Source organism: Piliocolobus tephrosceles, chromosome 5, assembly GCF_002776525.5.
Source record: "Piliocolobus tephrosceles isolate RC106 chromosome 5, ASM277652v3, whole genome shotgun sequence".
Taxonomy (NCBI): Eukaryota; Metazoa; Chordata; class Mammalia; order Primates; family Cercopithecidae; genus Piliocolobus; species Piliocolobus tephrosceles.
In genome coordinates, this window is record NC_045438.1 from 82,975,493 (window position 1) to 82,991,515 (window position 16,023).

At 38.6% G+C, this 16,023-nt stretch overlaps 1 protein-coding gene and 1 long non-coding RNA gene across 4 annotated transcripts in view; one reads left to right on the plus strand and one right to left on the minus strand.

The window, feature by feature from the left end:
• RRAGD (Ras related GTP binding D) overlaps positions 1-4,588 on the plus strand; it is a 46,109-nt gene extending 41,521 nt beyond the window's left edge. The window contains exon 7 of one of the 2 annotated variants that reach the window (XM_023205278.2): positions 1,382-4,588. In XM_023205278.2, coding sequence (XP_023061046.1) covers positions 1,382-1,533 — 152 coding nt within the window. In that variant the 3' untranslated portion in view covers positions 1,534-4,588. Of the gene's footprint in view, positions 1-1,117; positions 1,347-1,381 lie in introns of those variants that run through there. The other variant, XM_023205279.2, reaches the window with a different exon arrangement.
• The window catches only part of LOC111538079, a 56,007-nt gene that overhangs the window by 37,752 nt on the left and 2,232 nt on the right, over positions 1-16,023 (minus strand). For both annotated transcript variants that reach the window (XR_002730200.2, XR_002730199.2), the window contains exon 2: positions 8,746-8,835. This is a non-coding gene — a long non-coding RNA (uncharacterized LOC111538079). The remainder of the gene's footprint in view (positions 1-8,745; positions 8,836-16,023) is intronic.

Below are 16,023 nucleotides of genomic sequence, written 5' to 3' on the forward strand. Positions count from 1 at the left end.
TCTCTAGAAAAAATTAAAATATGAGGTGGAAGGATTGCTTGAGCCCAGGAGGTTGAGACTGCAATGAGCTGTGACCGAGCCTTGCACTCCCACCTGGGTGACAGAGTGACACCCTGCCTCAAAAATAAGAACAATAGGATATGTCTGAAATTTCCCAAGTTGAGTATTTCATTGTACCCTTCTCATTGAGCCAAGTTATTTTAGCTAAGCTTTTTAGGACGTTTTGTTGCACATAAAAGCAGAGAATCTTGAGGCTCTCACATCTCATATTCAAATTGCCATTTAAAAATCGTTCATTTGCTCCCTTGTTTTTATTACTTTTCCCGTTGCTTGTGTCAGTGGTCTTTCCTTGAGGAAATTGACTGCTGGTTTTACTGCACTAGTGGTTCACTATCTCTGCAGAAGCAGTAGAGGGCACTACCCAGAGGTTTTCCTGCTCCTGAAAACCCAGATGGTGCCCTCCCCTTGCAGTTAGTTGTATAACTAGTTTGAAGAATTTAATCCTTGGCTGGAATCCTAATTCGTCCTTTGGACGGGGCTCTAAAAGCATCCCCTGATAGATAGAAGTAATTGTTGGGCTAGTTATTTTAATAAATTTAAAGATAGTAAATAGAACTGGCCACCTTATCCTAATTGGTGTAAATATAACGTTGCTCTCAGGACTTACAAATTACTAGTAATGATGAAAAATGCACTCCTCAAGACTTTGGATTATCTTTTATTCTATTTTTTGTATCACTGATATATTTCTGAAAACACAAGAAGATTCACTCCTACTATTTCTCCACTTAAAATACTTAGTACTGAAAAGCTGAGTGTCATTGGTTGTTGAATTTCTGCTGGAGTTGGTGAGATGACTGTTAACACTCTGAAATTAGGGGCTTCGCTTTCCCTGGGGCTTATGAGAATGGTTTAAATATAATAGATACTCAGTAAATACTGATTGATACACAGCTTTGGGATTCCAAGTCAGGGTCTGCCTCTACTCAGAGTCAGTCTAATAATGCCCTTTGGGGAGACACATTTTTCATTACAGATTTCTCTTAATTGTAAGAAATCTTTAATTCTGAAAGTTTGAAAAAAAAAGTTCAGTTCAGTGGTTCTTTAAATCTTTTAGGGTCCTAGGAACCTTTGAAAATATGGTCTATGCTCTGGAACCTGGCCTCAGGAAAAATTTTCCTTCACAAGACTTTGCCTATAATTCCTAACGGTTTATAGCAATTTCTGAAAGCCAACTGCAGACATCCCAGGGAAATCTGTGGTCCTTATGCTAAGAGCATCCTCTACTGCCCCCTACTGGCTTGTCCTGGCCACGGGTCCCATGAAAAGATGGAGATGATTTCTACGTGACATTTGTAAGTATTTTTGTTCTCTTCTCCAGGGCTAATTGACTATAATTTTCATTGCTTCCGGAAGGCCATTCATGAAGTTTTTGAGGTGAGAATGAAAGTAGTAAAATCCCGAAAGGTTCAGAATCGGCTGCAGAAGAAAAAGGGAGCCACCCCTAATGGGGCCCCCAGAGTGCTGCTGTAGGTGAGGTTTCAGGAACACCTTTTGAAACCAGACCTTATCCATGAGACTGCTGCGCCATGTTGCACTAAAGGAAGAGGAAGGAGGAGACTGGGACACATACCATGGATTTGTTGTTAAAAAAAAAAAAAAAAAAAAATTCCTGCAACCCTCTTGATCTTGTCTTTTATAAATAAAGAAAGCACTTTGAAGCAAAAAACTTGTATATTAACAGTGATGTGAAATCCATTGTCCTTTCATTACACAAATGTAAACTTTTATGGTCTGTATTCAAAAAAATCCCATGTAAGAACTGCCAGGAACTGTACATATTTTGCACTTTTTCATGTTTCTCATTGAATTGAACTTTGATAAAACAACTTTTCTAAGCTTTTTTTCTGTACTTGGTGTCAAGGACATGCATACTGTAGTCCATATCTATATGGCAATCAGAAATTAATCAAAAAGTGATGCATTGGTAATGACTTTTTGTAAATTTGGAAATCTTTGCTACCAGTTGTTGAGAAAAATCATTTTTCAGTGGAGCTGGAACAGATTGGAGCTACAAGCTCCAGGAGCAATAAGAACTGTCCCCTATTTATAATGGGTGTAAACAGTTTTGTAGAATAATGTTAGCACCAGACTTACCTAAAAATTTCTGTAGTGGTGGCTGTGCTTCCCTGCTCAACGGTTTTTATGAAGCTCTTTACCTCAACACACATCTCTATAATCACTTTGTACAGAGAGGTTATTTTTTTTTTTTGTTGCATTACTATTCTTTTGAAACTTTGGGACCAGATTTCCAAAATGGTGCCGATCACTGGAGAGAAGTAAGAATGTCACTGAACTGCAGGGTTTCTGGAGGCTTTTCTGTACCTGCCACCCAGAGCTAAAGTAACATCAGAGGCCCAAACTTGTCCCAAAAGTATGTGATTGGCAACTGCAGACTAAAAAACATATATACAATTCTGGACTTTCGGCCCTGTGCGATGGTCTGGTGTACTGCATTTAAAGTGCTTATTCAGGACCAGTTCTTTATTGCTCCATGACCATAGTGAATAGAACAAATCGCAGATCCCCACCATGGAGTTCGATCCTGTCAGTCACTTCTATCATCTCCACATCTCCTTCTCACTGGTGATAACGTGCCTCATGTACTCCACTTGTTCTCACCTTATGAATGAGCCTAGCTCAGCCTGCCACCAGCATGCTCTGCAAGGCTGAAGAGTCATCCTGAAGACCCCTAAAGGTCAGTGGGAAAAGGATGGCTGGAGAGACATTACAATTAGCTGTGTAATTGTTTCTGTGAAATTCTTTCACTTATGTTTACTTTAGACTAACAGGAAATTAAGAGTCCTAAATCTACACCTATGCTAAATCATTCCAAGTAGATTTTATGTGCATCTCCAGGGTTAGCACCCTAAGGCATGCTTGTGGGGAATTAGAAAATGAGATTTTTTTTTTTTTTTTTTTTAAAGCAGAGCCTCCTAAGAACATCAAAGTTGGTCCTAGCAAAATATATAAAGTCCCTAAAGCAACTTATACTTGAAACTTTTTTTTTTTTTTTTTTGAGGGGGCCTCATTCTGTTGCTTGTGCTGGAGTGCATTGGTACAATCATAGCTCACTGTTACCTCTTGGGCTCAAGGGATCCTTCCACCTCAGCCTCCCTAGTAGCTGGAACTACAGGTGTGCACCACCACACCCGGCTAATTCTTAAATTTTGTTTTTGTAGAGACAGGATCTCACTGTGTTGCCCAAGATGGTCTCAAACTCCTGGCCTCAAGCAATCCTCCTGCCTTGGCCTCCCCGAATGCTGAGATTACAGGCCTGAGCTACTGCGCCCAGCCTAAACTTTCCCACTTCTCTCTGTGGCTTCTTTCCAACCTCTCTCCTTCCTCTCCCCAAGTCCTGTTTCTTTGAAGCTGGTAACTGAATTTAAGATGATATCTGGTTGGGGTTTAAGGTTTGAGCCTCCCAAGCAAGGGTCTGTGCATTTTGAAAGGAGATTTCTAAAAATAATTAAGGTGACCTAACTCCTTTCCTCATGATTCCTACTCCGAAACCTGGATGGTTAGGAGCCCAGGGCTCCCTAATCTCCAGAGCTATATCCTGTTGGACCTTTGCCAACAGACCTGGCACTTATGGGCTATTGTTATAAATCTAATTCTCTAATATTTTTTACATGTTGTTTCACTTTGAATAAGCAAATGAAGAATCAGTTTTCTAATATGACTTTATCCTCAAGCTAGAGACACTAGCCTATTTGGTAAATCACACATTACTTAGGTATATTTATTACTATAACCAGGTGGAGCTTCCATGTTTAAGCTGGGTATATGATGAGTTTTTGTTAAAATGTGCCTTAAAAAGCCTATTACTTCAAGAGCAAATGATTCTTTGGGGGAAAGGCAAAAATAATTCTATGACATAGGGCCCAAGTTCATGGTAGTAAGTGCACTCTTTGATTAATCACACGCTAATATAGATTACTGCCTCTAACTTTGTAAGTGTGGCAATGACTTCCTAATTAAAGAAAGATGCAGGAGTTATTTCTAAGCATTCAGTTTTTCAAATATGTGTTATTGGAAATGTCTTCAAGTCATTTTGCATTGTATTTTTGATATGGGAGGCAGCTTATTGCAATGTGTATGGCCATGTTTCATTCTCAAATTTAATTCTATAAATACAAAGCCTAAATACATGGCTACAGCAACTGCACTGGAACAGTTTTGCCTGGTTTTAGGGATTGAGAACTTGCCTTGCAGGTTTCCTTCCTCAAAAGCAGGGTAGTCCTTTGCCTTTTGAGTCAATTAGAACTTTTACATAGAGGTGAGACTGTGAATTATTTTGGTTATTTTCAGTGATGTAGATTAGTGTGAATGACCAGGGTGGAATGTTTTTGAAGGAATATAAAGCAAAAACCAGTTGACATTCACAAACTGTTCTTTTGTGAACATATTTTGGACCCTTAAATATGACTAAAATCATAGCAATATTGTTACATACGGGTTATATGCCAACTCTGAAATATACTCTGGTAAAACAGCCGCATTGTCTTGGTTATTAAAGTATGGTATGCACACAACTTGTACAGACTGGATGTAATTTGTAATCAGGTATAGCTCATGTTTTACTTTAAGCAGTACATCACTTATAACCATTGTCAAGCCATGGCTTTCAGGAATGTTAACTGCCAATTTAAAAGCATGTGTCCTGGGTTCATGCTTTGGTAAAGCTCTCATTTCAAGTGTATTCATAACCAAGCTTTCTGGGAGCAGAATGGTCTCTTTGGTGAAGAGGAAGTACAGCCTTTCCTGTTTCTGAGGTTGCTTACCATACATGTATGTCACTGTTTCATTGGCCCTGTTACATCCATTTGGTAAAATTTATTTGTCCTGATTAACCAGCTCTCCTTTTATGGAAATTATGATAAATCTCACTACTTTAATTTATGGTTTTATTTTTAAACTCTCCTACATCTCCACATTTTTGATGGGTACATGCCAGTTAGGGCTGTAGAACTGTTACTTTAGTAAACTTCAGATACTAATTCTTGCTGCTGTGGCCCTAATCCCCTAGTCATATGGAAATCCTTTTCCTAACAGTTCACCTTATCATTCTTAACTTTGCTTAGTACGATTCCATCCTACAATGACCTTTTTCAGATCCCCTAGGAGTTCTCAGAGGGGGCTAGCATTAGGTGTTATATCTCAAATATGAAATCCTGTTTCTGATTGGAAAACCTGATCTGAAATAATTATTTCCAAGATTTTACATCAGTAGTGATGTTGAGCTTAAGAGAAAGAAAATTTTGTCTTCAACAGAAGTATTTAGTAGTACTAGATACTGATTGAGTACACACAATATGCCCCAGGCACTGCTCTGAAGTACTTTTGCATAACTAAAAGTCATAAATCCAAGAGGTAAGTACTGTTACCATTTCTGTTTTTCAGATGAGGCAACCAAGGTCAAAAAGATGAAATAATAACTTGCTCCAGATCATATAGCTAGTAAGCCCACTCTCCCAACTACAACTGTAAGCAGCTTCACCAAATGTTTTTAAAAAATACCTTCCTTTCACAAATATAAAGAGGGGCACTTGGAGGATTTGTCTGGTGGACTAAGACTATGGGGTGTGCCATTTGAGGATGCAAAAGGAGGGCGGTATTCAGGAGAGTCTATCAGAGCCCACCAGATTCATTGGAGTTTATCCCCCTAAACTACTACATTACTACATGGGCGTGAATGCTGGCATATTGAGAAAGAAATACCTATTCTTACATGAGCTCCCCTGACATATTTATAGAACCAATAGGAGCAGTCTTCCAAATGTACTTCACCCAGAGAAGAAAGTCAAAGATCATGCATTTTTATTCCTAATCCATTAAATAACTCTAATGCTGAAGATGGTATTGTGTCTAAATATCTAAAGAAAATGTAAATACCTTTTACAGACATTTGGTTTTCTAATAGGCAATAGTTATATTTCAAGCTCAGAAAATTAAGAGAGACTAAGCCTTTGGTCTTAACTGTATTCAACTTTTTACCTTGAGATTTCAATATGTGTAAAAAAATAAAATACTGATCTGGAATAAAATCCAAAAAGGTATGTTTCCATCCTAATTCTTTTTTGACCTTCAGATCTATATCTTAAATTGCAATTAGCATGCCTTTGCTAGAATCTTCTATAGGTGAAGAGCCTCAAATCTAACATGTCTAAAATTGGCTTCCTTCTTGCTAAATCTCCTATGATGGTGTGACTTTCCTTCCTGTAGTTCTGCCAGACACTTGGGCCTAATTCTTGACTCTTCCCTCCCCTCCTGTTCACCTGCAGTCAGTCACTCGGTTCTTTCAGCTCAGCCTTACAAAGGTCTATTGAATCTGTTCTCTCCATCTCCTCTGCCGCTGTCTCGGTTTAGACCACCATCTCCTTTTACTTGGATTTTAGTAGCTTTTTTTTTTTTTTTTTTTTTTTTTTTTTTTAAGAGACAGTCTCATTCTGTTGCCCACGCTGGAGTTCAGTGGCATGATACCAGCGAACCATAACCTCAAACTCCTAGGCCCAAGTGATTCTGCTGCTTCAGTCTCCCGAGTAGCTGGGACTACAGGCGTGCACCACCACACCTGGCTAATTTTTTTTTTTTTTTTGTAGAGATGGAATGTCGCTATGTTGCCCAGGCTGGTCTCAAACTCCTGGGCTCAAGCGATCTTCCCACCTTGGGCTCCCAAAGTGCTTGGATTATAGACATGAGCAACTGCATCAGACCTTTTAGTAGCTGTTTAACAAGTGTCTCTATCCCATCCGTTCATCCACCCATCCATCCATCCACCCATCCATCCATCCTTCACACAGACCCCGAGTGGCCTCTCTGGACCACTACAATTCTGACCTTCCTTGCTTCCTGACCTTCTTAAGCTTCCTTGCTTAATACTCTCCAGGTCTGAAGCTCTCCATGACTCCTAGATATCAGCCCAAATTCCTTAGCAAAGTTCACAAGACCTGCTCCCTGGCCTTGCTGCATCTCTGGACTTGTTTCATTCTCCTGCAATGTGTTGAGGACAAGCATGCCCAAGAGTGTAGGGTAAATAAAAGGAGCCATGAGTTTTGATTATTTTGTCAATAATCATTGCTAAATATCCTATGATAGTGTGACTTTCTGAGAGAAATTAACAATGTTCTTTTATCCAACAGATATTTATAGGGTTCCAATTATATTCCAGACTCTGTGCTACTGAAATGGCTAAAAGGCAGATACTGGAGATAAAAGGATTTTAATATCTAAAAATAATGAAAAATAAACTAATTTTTGATAGGCCCTTATAGATGTCAGTTTTTAGAACTGCACTTGTGTAGAACTTTACCATTGTGTGCAGCAGAGACCATGGATAATAATAGCTAACATCCAAGAAATTGAGTTGTTCAACCAATAGATCAATAGCTATATTTACCATTAATTTAAGACTAAATAGAAGTAGGCTGTAAATTGGAAGTGTTTATTGATGTGTTGTGCTTTTCCTTGTAATTAGAGGTGAATTATCTTAAAAGTAGGAATTTTTCAATGTTATTTTAATATTCATACTTTTCCAGCTTAATACATTTATGACATCAATGTCATTTCCAGAATTAGATTTAATAAAAAGTTTATTTGGCCGGGCATGGTGGTTCACGTCTGTAATCCCAGCACTTTGGGAGGCTGAGGTGGGCAGATCACGAGGTTAGGAGTTTGAGACCAGCCTGGCCAACATAGTGAAACCCCGCGTATACTAAAAATACACAAAATTAGCCAGGTGTGGTGGGTGGTATGTGCCTGTAATCCCAGCTACTTGGGAGAGTGAAGCAGGAGAATCTTGTGAACCCAGGAGGTGGAGGTTGCAGTGAGCTGATACCATGCCATTGCACTCCAGCCCAGGCGACAGTGCGAGACTCAGTCTCAAAAAAAAAAAAAAAAGTTTTATTTTACTTTTCTACCCTTTTCAATTTGTTTGTATCACGGAAGTATTAATAAGAGTGTTGCCTAAGAATGTTTATATTTTTTAACATGTCAGTAGAATATGTGAGAACAATATTCTCTTAACAGTAGAATATGTGAGAATAATCTGATGGTAAATGCAGAACTCTTTCACATCATTTAGAATTTTGAAAGACTGAGTGATTTTAAAATGTGTCATACTTGGCCTAGAGGTCCTCAAAAGACCTACTTTTATCATAAATTACAGTTAAGTTCAGGCAGTGATTTTATTTCAGTTGTATCATCAGTATTTTGCAATAGTCCTGGGAAAGTGAAAATATAAGCTCTAGTAGTCTCGTTCGTGATTTTGAGATACCAATTTGGAGTACCATATTATTCTAAGGAATAACTTAATTCCATGATTTAAAAAAAAAAATCCAAAACAACAGTAAGAACAGTGCAACAAATATTTACAAGTCAACAGTCTTTTCTTTGTAGAATATTACATTTATGGTTTCAATAAATGATCTAGCAGTTAAAGCTGAGATGAAGTGTAGTTCTTATATTCAATCTTGAAAAACTAAACCATCTTTAAAAAGCAGAACATCCATGTGAACCCATGCCTGAAGCCGTGTTTCAACGCTATGTAAAATTGCCCTGGGACAGAACTGTGGTGCACCTTTGTGAAATCCATTTTAAACTTGTTATTGTGAGCAACAATAAATACAGTTCACATTGCAAACTATCACACACTCATACAAATACTACTGAAAAAAAAAAACTTACCAAGTTATATCCTTTCCACATGCAATGCATTCTGGCATTTTCTCTTTCATTTGCTTTTTAAAAAGGTCTCACAATCCACTGAGTCACAACCTGTGGTTTGTAAAGCAGTGTTAGAATGAATCCATTGGCCAGATCAGAAATATCTAAGGATTTTCTTTCCAACCTAAAATAGTTTCCTTCTCTGTTAATTAAGAGATCTTAACAAATGGGAAATTCTGAGTAAGTTCTTGAATTTTTCTTTCATTTGATCATGACTTTCTAGTGTTTACTAGAGTGGTTTTTCTTCTCACTGCCATTCTTGGGTATTTTTGTATGCTGGGTTGATTAGGGATAAAGGGTGGATGGGGTTGTAGGCCTGAGAGGATCATTTTTATTATAGACTCTATCCTTGACTATAATATGATAGCATTACATGGAGTTTAGTGACTCATGAGCTCATGTCTGACTCCTAAGGGGTCCTTTGTTAATTCAGATGACACTGGTCTTATCTATCATCAAGAATCCATGAGTTTGCCCTTTTGTGCTATTTTGAAAGGAAGCTGATCCAGTGACTACACTCAGGAGGGTGGGGGCATTAACTGGTGTCCAGCTGCCTGAGACCTTGCCCATCTTGCTTCCTCAATCTTTACTAATACACTTCTGGGGCCAGCAGGGTTATTCCATTCTTCCAAAATTGAGTCATGAAACCAAGCCCCCACTCATGAAAGGCCAACTATTAACCTCAGTCCCATGCTAACCCTCATCACCACATGGAGAATTCCATTCCTATAAGCTGCTTTTGTTTGCCTCCTGCTTTCATTATTACCTAAGTTCCTCAGGCTCCTACTTAGTTTTCTCTCCTCTGGCTTTGCAGAGAGCTAAGCCCTGTAGTATTCAACTTTCCTCACCTAGATAGCCAATAACCTGGAACTAGTTCTGGCCTTCTCCCAGATCGCTTATAAAGTGGCCTTGGTAATTAGGCTTTTGCTTCTCTTCCCTGGGAAGCAGTATAGTAAAGGGAGACCAGTCCTATGTATCTTTCCATCTCAGTGGGAGAGGAAGGAATTCACTTAGGTTTACAAGATGCAATAAACAGTGCCACCAATACACATAGTACTGTTTCATTTAATGCTCTAGGCCCATATTTTCCAAAGTTACCTGATTTTATGAATCATCTAGAGTGCTTAAGGATGCAGATTCCCAACCCCATCCTGGTCTCCTTGAATCAGAATCTCCAGGGAGAAATACAGAAATCTGTATTTTTAAATAACGACCCTAGACAATTCTCATAATTTGGGAGACACAGTTTTCTCTGTAGTTGTTTAAAGGGATAGGGAAGGGAGATGGTGGGGGATTAGGGTTGTAATCACCTAGAGGAGCTTTCTTGCATCCTCCATACCTACATACACATCAATACCCCAAGTGTTAGTATTTTTTCCAACTTGATTATGCAGCTTTAAAAGTCTACATTATTTAACCTATAATTCAAATGTAAACTTTTATGAATGTAAATAATTTTAAGTCTATTTAAACCATTTATTGATTCAGCATTTAAATACTCATTTACATGTAATATCACAAATTATGCAAATGGTACTAATTTAGAAAAACTGCTTTTTCCTCAAAAAATTTTATTCAAATACTTCACATGCATTGTTTACAACTGGGTCTTTATCATCACTGAAACAACATTCTGAGTCCTCTAACAGTTCCCTCCTAGTTATCTAAGGTAGAGCATGCCTTAAATTGAGTAGAATGCTGTCAGTGGAGATTTTACTACATCTCAAGAACTATTTGTTAAACATCAGAGTTTTTTTTCCTACATATTCATAATCACCACAAAGAAGTACTTCTTGTATTTCTGTGTTCAATGATTATTTAAAAGCCCACTTAATGATCTCCAATACTTGTTATCCAAGGTCATACCCTCAGGAATAATTAATAAATACGTCTTTGCCTTTTCCCCCTTGTTTTTGCTAGGTGACCTTTGTAAGATAGAAAACTTCTATTGCTTGTGGCCCTTTCAAGACTTACTGTCTTCCTGAAGAGTATTTTGTTCAAAAAGGACAAAGACAAAAACACAAGATGACTCTCTTTTCTGAGAAATGATATTTTTGGAAAAATTTTGCTTTCCATTCTGCATATATGATATATATTACTATTTAATAGCATCTGAGCATCTGTACCCACCCCTCCCCCAACTTTTTTTGTAGAGAGACAGGGTTTCACCATGTTAGCCAGGCTGGTCTTGAATTTCTGGCCTCAAGCGATCCTCCCACCTCCACCTCCCAAAGTTTTGGGATTACAGGTGTGAGCCATCACGCCCAGCCAGCATCTGTACCTAAACCCAACTTGAATTCCCCAGAGAAGTTAAACTGGCCCAATATTTTCTCACAAGATGCTAGAAGGCAGATTGTGGCATACCTATACCTTCTGGTTGTTTAGTGCTGAAAAAAGTACAGGACTACTTTTGAGAAGTTGACTTCTTTTGAGAATGTGGTTATCATTCAAAGTTTGCCTATAATTGTAACTTGGGTTTTAATGGGAAGCAGTGTAGTACTGATTGTTCTGAAGACATTAATAATATTGTCGAAATGCCCTGTGTCTGCAGAATTACTTTAAGAATTTCATAAATCATGTATATGCTGAGCATTGTCTGGAGACTGAAGAATGTTTCTCATATCTATGACATTATTTTTTGGAAGTTTGTAGATGCCATAATTGTGAATAAAATACAAATTTGTTTAAAAGTACTGAACTCAGACAATTCTTGACTTTTGAAGCTGAAACTACTCCCAAGGAAGAGCAAACTTCTAAGCTGTTCAGGTTAGTTTGCTGGTGACCAAGTTTCATCAATCAGCAAGTGGCTAAAAGGGGTCCAGGGAATGACAAATTGGGATGACAGGATATGCGACACAAGAAGAAAGGTAGAGACAGAAGGACAGCGCTTTGCATAGCTATGAGGAGAGGACTCAGAAGGAGGGAAGAACACACTTTCGAAGCGATTGGCAGCTGTCTGCCAGCACACCGCAGTGCACACCATTTTCTCCCCCAGAAAGGACAGTTTTAGTTGCAGGTGTTTCCTTTAGAGCTAAACTTAGAAAATGAAATAACTTGCCGGGCGTAGTGGCTCACGTCTGTAATCCCAGCACTTTGGGAGGCCGAGGCGGGCGGATCACGAGGTCAGGAGATCGAGACCACCCTGGCTAACACGATGAAACCTCGTCTCTACTAAAAATACAAAAAATTAGCCAGGCGTGGTGGCGGGTGCCTGTAGTCCCAGCTACCGGGGAGGCTGAGGCAGGAGAATGGCGTGAACTCAGGAGGCTGAGCTTGCAGCTAGCTGAGATCGCGCCACTGCACTCCAGCCTGGGCGACAGAGCGAGACTCCGCCCCACTCCCCCCCAGAAAAAAACCAAAAAAAAAAAAAAAAAAAAAAAAAAAGAAAATGAAATAAACTCATCAGTTCATCAGAACTAAGGAATAAGTATTGTAATTTTGTTACTAATTTTTAAAGCACCTTTAAATTTTGAGAAAAACAAGATGCAGTCTATGCAAATACAGCAAAAGCCACAATACTAAGCAGCTTTCTTTTCCTCATCCCTAACACCAAAAGTTGAAATTTTGAGAGAGATAGATAATTCAAAGCTATGGTAGCAAATTCGGTCTCAAAGAAAAGACAAATTAAGAAAGCTACGCTAAAAATTACTTTAATAATGTTGCAAACAACTATTTACTATTTTATTTAGAAAACACTTCTTTGCTTACTTATAGGAAAACCTTTTAAAATGAGAAATGGTACACAAGTCATCTGGTGAAGGAACCTACTAAACTAGTATTCTAAGCACTCTACTGTATTTCAAATATATTTGCTTGATATCTCTCCATAATATTTTCTCCTGAAATATATTAGAAAAGTGTTAAAATAGAATGAACAAGCAAGACATATCTTGAACATAGCAGAAACTGAGAAGAAAAAAAACCAGAAGCATTTTCTCTCCTAGATCTTCCAGCCGGCTGCCAGACGGTAAGCAAAAGCGTAACTATTAGACCCGCAATGCAGTAAGGTGCCGAGAGCTCCTTCCTGCCTTTTTTGTTCAGGTAACCAGAGTTTAAACTTGTGTCCCTGGTAATAACTAACATCTCTATTACATTAATACCAGCTACATCCCCATGGGAAAATGTTCCATGTTTCTTATTAACCAATCCCAAGGGGAAATCCTGGGGGTAAAACAAGAGAAACAACTATAGTAGGTGGTTTTTTTTTTTTTTTTCTTTTCTTTTCTGGAAAAAACAAAGAGTATTATAAAGTATTCAAGGTAATTAACAAAAAGTTTACAATAAAGTCTACATTTGATCTTAGCCAAAAGACTGAGAAGCAATGCAATAAAGTCTATATATGGCTTTCTATTTTTCTTTTTTAAAATTTTACTCTAGGAAGACATTGATGTAAAATAAGCCAACTCACACTATCAGTTTAAGTGATAATAGCACGGCAACTGGCAAAACAAGTATGGCAGATATTTTATATATAGAAAAGTATAGGCCGGCTGGGCGCGGTGGCTCAAGCCTGTAATCCCAGCACTTTGGGAGGCCGAGACGGGCGGATCACGAGGTCAGGAGATCGAGACCATCCTGGCTAACATGGTGAAACCCCGTCTCTACTAAAAAAAATACAAAAAAAAAAAAAAAAAACTAGCCGGGCGAGGTGGTGGGAGCCTGTAGTCCCAGCTACTTGGGAGGCTGAGGCAGGAGAATGGTGTAAACCCGGGAGGCAGAGCTTGCAGTGAGCTGAGATCCAGCCACTGCACTCCAGCCTGGGCGACAGAGCGAGACTCCGTCTCAAAAAAAAAAAAAAAAAAAAGAAAAGTATATATGGTATAATGAGATATCAGTTCTCAAAATGCCTATGCCTTATAAACAAAAGCTCAAGGTAAATACACCAAAATCTGTATCATGGCCTTTTCTAAGCAGGAGGATTATGAGAGATTTGGATTTTGTTCATATTCCACATATTGAACAACCACTGTATGACTTTTATGATCAAGAAGAAAATCATTTTAAAAAATGTTTCCAGTGCTAAAGAATATGTGTGTGAACCAAGAATAGCTTGGAGGTTCTAAGAAGCATATCCTTTTTTCAAATAGTGGAAAAATCAAATGACGCAAAACAGCCTGATTCCTTTTTAGTGTAGCAAAAAAACCCAAGTTTCAGAGTCAGAAGACCTGGACTTGAATCAGGGTTCTTTCATTTTCTAGATAAGTCACTGAAGCTTTTTTTGCATAAGTCACTGAAGCTTTAAAAACCTTTTAAAATATATTTCAAAGTATTCAAACCAAATCAAGAAATAGATGAAAATCTAGAAAAATTCCTCTCATTAACATAAAAAAATCATATGCCAGAAAGATAATAATCTGTAGTTGAAAAAACTGAGAAGTAGACACTTGATTTCTCTGAGACCTCAATTATCTTCATCTGTAAAACAGTTATAAATAATTGGTGCCACCACTTCCAGGGCTGTTGTGAAGAATAAATGAGTTGATGTTACGTCAAGTGCCTGATACACAATAGATGCTAAAAAACCATAATCCAGACCTTGCACAAGGATGCAAATTGTGGTGGGGAAAGGGCTTGCACTTCAAACAACTTCTGGTTCCTAACTAAGGAAAAGATGAATTACACAGGTCAAGGATTGTGGTTCTAAGATGTTTTCTAAGATTCTGAAACATTTTAAACCTCATCTTTTGTAATTTTTGTTAGCTACGAAGTCGGCTTTAAGGATTAAAAAAAATCTTGAAATGAAAAAAAAAAAAGGAGTTTTCTTTAGGATCATCAAAAGTAAAGAAAAATTACGCCAAATTTGATCTGGGATTGAACCTTTACCTGATATAATTTGTAAATTTTTCTTTGAAGAAGTAAGTGTTCTAGATTTAAAAAATAAGTAATTTTTGGATAAGAAATTTTCTGGGGAAATGAGCTCCCTTCCTACCCACTGTCAGTCAAGAATTTAGTAACCTTTAAATAAAATTACTCTTCTCTTTGTGTCTTTTCGAGACATGCTCTATCACCCAGGCTGCAGTGCAGTGGCACGATCATGGCCTACTACAGCCTGCTCCTCCTCTCCCATCCCCCAGAGCTCAACTGATCCTCCCTCCTCAGCCTCCAGAGTAGCTGGGACCACAGGTACATATGCCCAGCTAATTTTTGAGTGTATGTATATTTTTAGTAGAGATGGGTCTCACCATGTTGCTCAGGCTGATCTCCAATTCCTGAGCTCAAGCGATCCACCCACCTTGGCCTTTTTTTTTTTTTTTTTTTTTTTTTTTTTTTGAGATGGAGTCTCATTCAGTCTCCCAGGCTGATCTCCGCTCACTGCAACCTCCACCTCCTGGGTTCAAGCGATTCTCTTACCACAGCCTCCCAAGTAGCCGGGATTACATGCGCGCATCACCACACCCAACTAATTTTTGTATTTTTAGTAGAGATGGGTTTTCGCCATGTTGGCCAGGCTGGTCTCCAACTCCTGACCTCAGGTGACCTGCCCGCCTCAGCCTCCCAAAGTGCTAGGATTACAGGCACGAGCCACTGCACCTGGCCGGCCACTTATCTTTTCTCTGTAAATGTCTCTGCTGAGAGAAATTTTGGAATTGGCTTTGATCTTGGAGCATGATTGTAATTAAGCTTTGATATATGCCCATAATTAAATTGTTATGGGCACATGTCCAGAATAAATTGTTCTTGTTGTTAACCAAGGAAGGAGAGATTGTTATTCCTACTGAACCAGTCCAGTGGGAGAAGAGCCCCAGGGAGCAGAGGAGGTGGTGGGGGCTAAAGGAGAGCCCCAGAGGACAACTGCACCCAGAGATTGATGGACGTGGAGTCTGAATAGCAAAAGGCTTCTAGTACTCAGCTATCAAATAGGAGCGCATTATATACAGCACCCGCTTTGCAGGCCTTGCTATGGTAGGGCCTATTGCACAAATTAGGGGTTTTTGTAGAGCTGTGGTAGGAGAGGGTGTCAAGTGTTAGATATATCTGAAGATTCAACACAATGAATGAATGAAACAGCATTGGAGTTTGGTTTTGTTTGCATTTCTCAGCCAATCAGATTATCAGTTTACTATACAGAAAACAACCTCAGGGAATGGTTTAAAAGATACCATCTAATTTTAGATATCCTTCACTTTTTTCCTCCCAATTTCACCAAGAAACTCAGATTTAGATTAACAGTAGAAAACAAATCAAATTTAAGAGTTTCATATCTTTATATAACAGAATAAAACTTGCCCAACCTGATTA